At 42.7% G+C, this 1,808-nt stretch overlaps 1 protein-coding gene across 1 annotated transcript in view; it reads left to right on the forward strand.

Annotated features, from left to right (window-relative positions):
* LOC308382642 (ryanodine receptor 1-like) overlaps positions 1–1,408 on the forward strand; it is a gene marked incomplete at both ends in the record, with an annotated part of 37,385 nt that extends 35,977 nt beyond the window's left edge. Inside the window, 2 exons of the mRNA XM_080861033.1 lie at positions 877–1,009; positions 1,314–1,408. Coding sequence (XP_080717159.1) covers positions 877–1,009; positions 1,314–1,408 — 228 coding nt within the window. The remainder of the gene's footprint in view (positions 1–876; positions 1,010–1,313) is intronic.
* Between the last annotated feature and the right edge of the window lie 400 nt (positions 1,409–1,808).

A 1,808-nucleotide genomic window follows, 5' to 3' on the forward strand; every position in this document is an offset into this window, starting at 1 on the left:
GCTAATCTTCCAAACCAATCTATGCTAAGCTAATGTTGTAGTTTAGGTACAGCACATGCTAATCTTCCAAACCAATCCATGCTAAGCTAATGTTGTAGTTTAGGTACAAGGCATGCTAATCTTCCTAACCATTCCATGATAAGCTAATGTTGTAGTTTAGGTACAGCACATGCTAATCTTCCAAACCAATCCATGCTAAGCTAGTGTTGTACTTTAGGTACAGCATATGCTAATCTTCCAAACCAATCCATGCTAAGCTAATGTTGTAGTTTACGTACAAGGCATGCTAATCCTTATAAATAGTGCATGCCATGCTAACATTATATTATAGATTACTTGTATGTTCACAAGGTACAAAGCATGTTCATCCTTGTAGCAAGTGCATGCTATTGCTGCTGTTGTTACATGTTAGCTATATATGCAAGTGTAGGACATGCTAGTTATGCTAACCAGTGCATACATCCCAATGTGTTAATGTTAACATTTAATATTTTGCTAACCTGGTAACTTTATTACAGCTAATTTTTGTGTTGACTCTTTTGTGCTCTGGTGTTGTACTCTGGTGTTGGTGTTGTCTCATACTGTTGATGTCTGTTGTGACCCATGGTGTTGATGTTGTGACCCAAGGTATTGATCATGTGTGTTGTGACCCATGGTGTTGATGTTGTGACCCAAGGTATTGATCATGTGTGTTGTGACCCATGGTGTTGATGTTGTGACCCAAGGTATTGATCATGTGTGTTGTGACCCATGGTGTTGATGTTGTGACCCAAGGTATTGATCATGTGTGTTGTGACCCATGGTGTTGATGTTGTGACCCAAGGTATTGATCATGTGTGTTGTGACCCATGGTGTTGATCATGTGTGTGGCTGCAGGAGATCCGTTTCCCTCGCATGGTGACCAACTGCTGTCGGTTCCTGTGCTACTTCTGTCGTATCAGTCGGCAGAACCAGCGCTCCATGTTCGACCACCTCAGCTACCTGCTGCAGAACAGCGGCATCGGCCTGGGTGAGCACTGACACCGCTACTGACACATACACACACACACACACACACACACACACAAGATCTCTCTGCGTGTGCGCGTGCATGGGTGTGTGTATGTGCGTGTGTGTGTGTTTGAGGGGTGTTAACTGGCTGTTCTGGTTGCTGTTTCAGGAGTGCGTGCGTGTGTGTGTGTGTTTGGTGTACGTGCATGGGTGTGTGTGTGTGTGGTGTGTGCGTGTGTGTGTGTGTGTGTGCATTGTGTGTGTGTGTGTGTGTGTGTGTGTGTTTGAGGGGTGTTAACTGGCCGATCCCGTTGCTGTTTCAGGGGTGCGTGGGTCCACTCCTCTGGACGTGGCGGCCTCTTCCTGCATCGACAACAACGAGCTGGCTCTCGCTCTGCAGGAGCAGGACCTGGAGATGGTCAGCCATCTTTATTTGGTTCTTTGAGTGTCTAAACATAAATGTGCATACTCACACATATATTTCTAACATGTTTCTGTCTGTTTGTTTTGTTTGATCTTTTGTCTTTCATATTTATCTGTTGTCATGTTTGCTCGTCTTTTGTAAAGCGTCTTTGGGTATTAGAAAAGCGCTATAAAAAATTTGAATTATTATTATTGTTATTATTATTATTATTCACTATGTTTTCTTGGGTTTACTACTTACTTACTGGGCTGACTGGGTTATAGTGGCCTGTTGGTTGCACAAACAGGGGCAGGAGCTTAGTGGATATGTGCTATCTATTATAGATGTGTTATTAAAAAAATATGTAGTTGAAGATTGTGGTATTTAATATGTTTAATGCAATGTGTAGAAGATT

Source organism: Sprattus sprattus (genome assembly GCF_963457725.1).
Source record: "Sprattus sprattus genome assembly, contig: scaffold_165, whole genome shotgun sequence".
NCBI classification, from domain to species: Eukaryota; Metazoa; Chordata; class Actinopteri; order Clupeiformes; family Clupeidae; genus Sprattus; species Sprattus sprattus.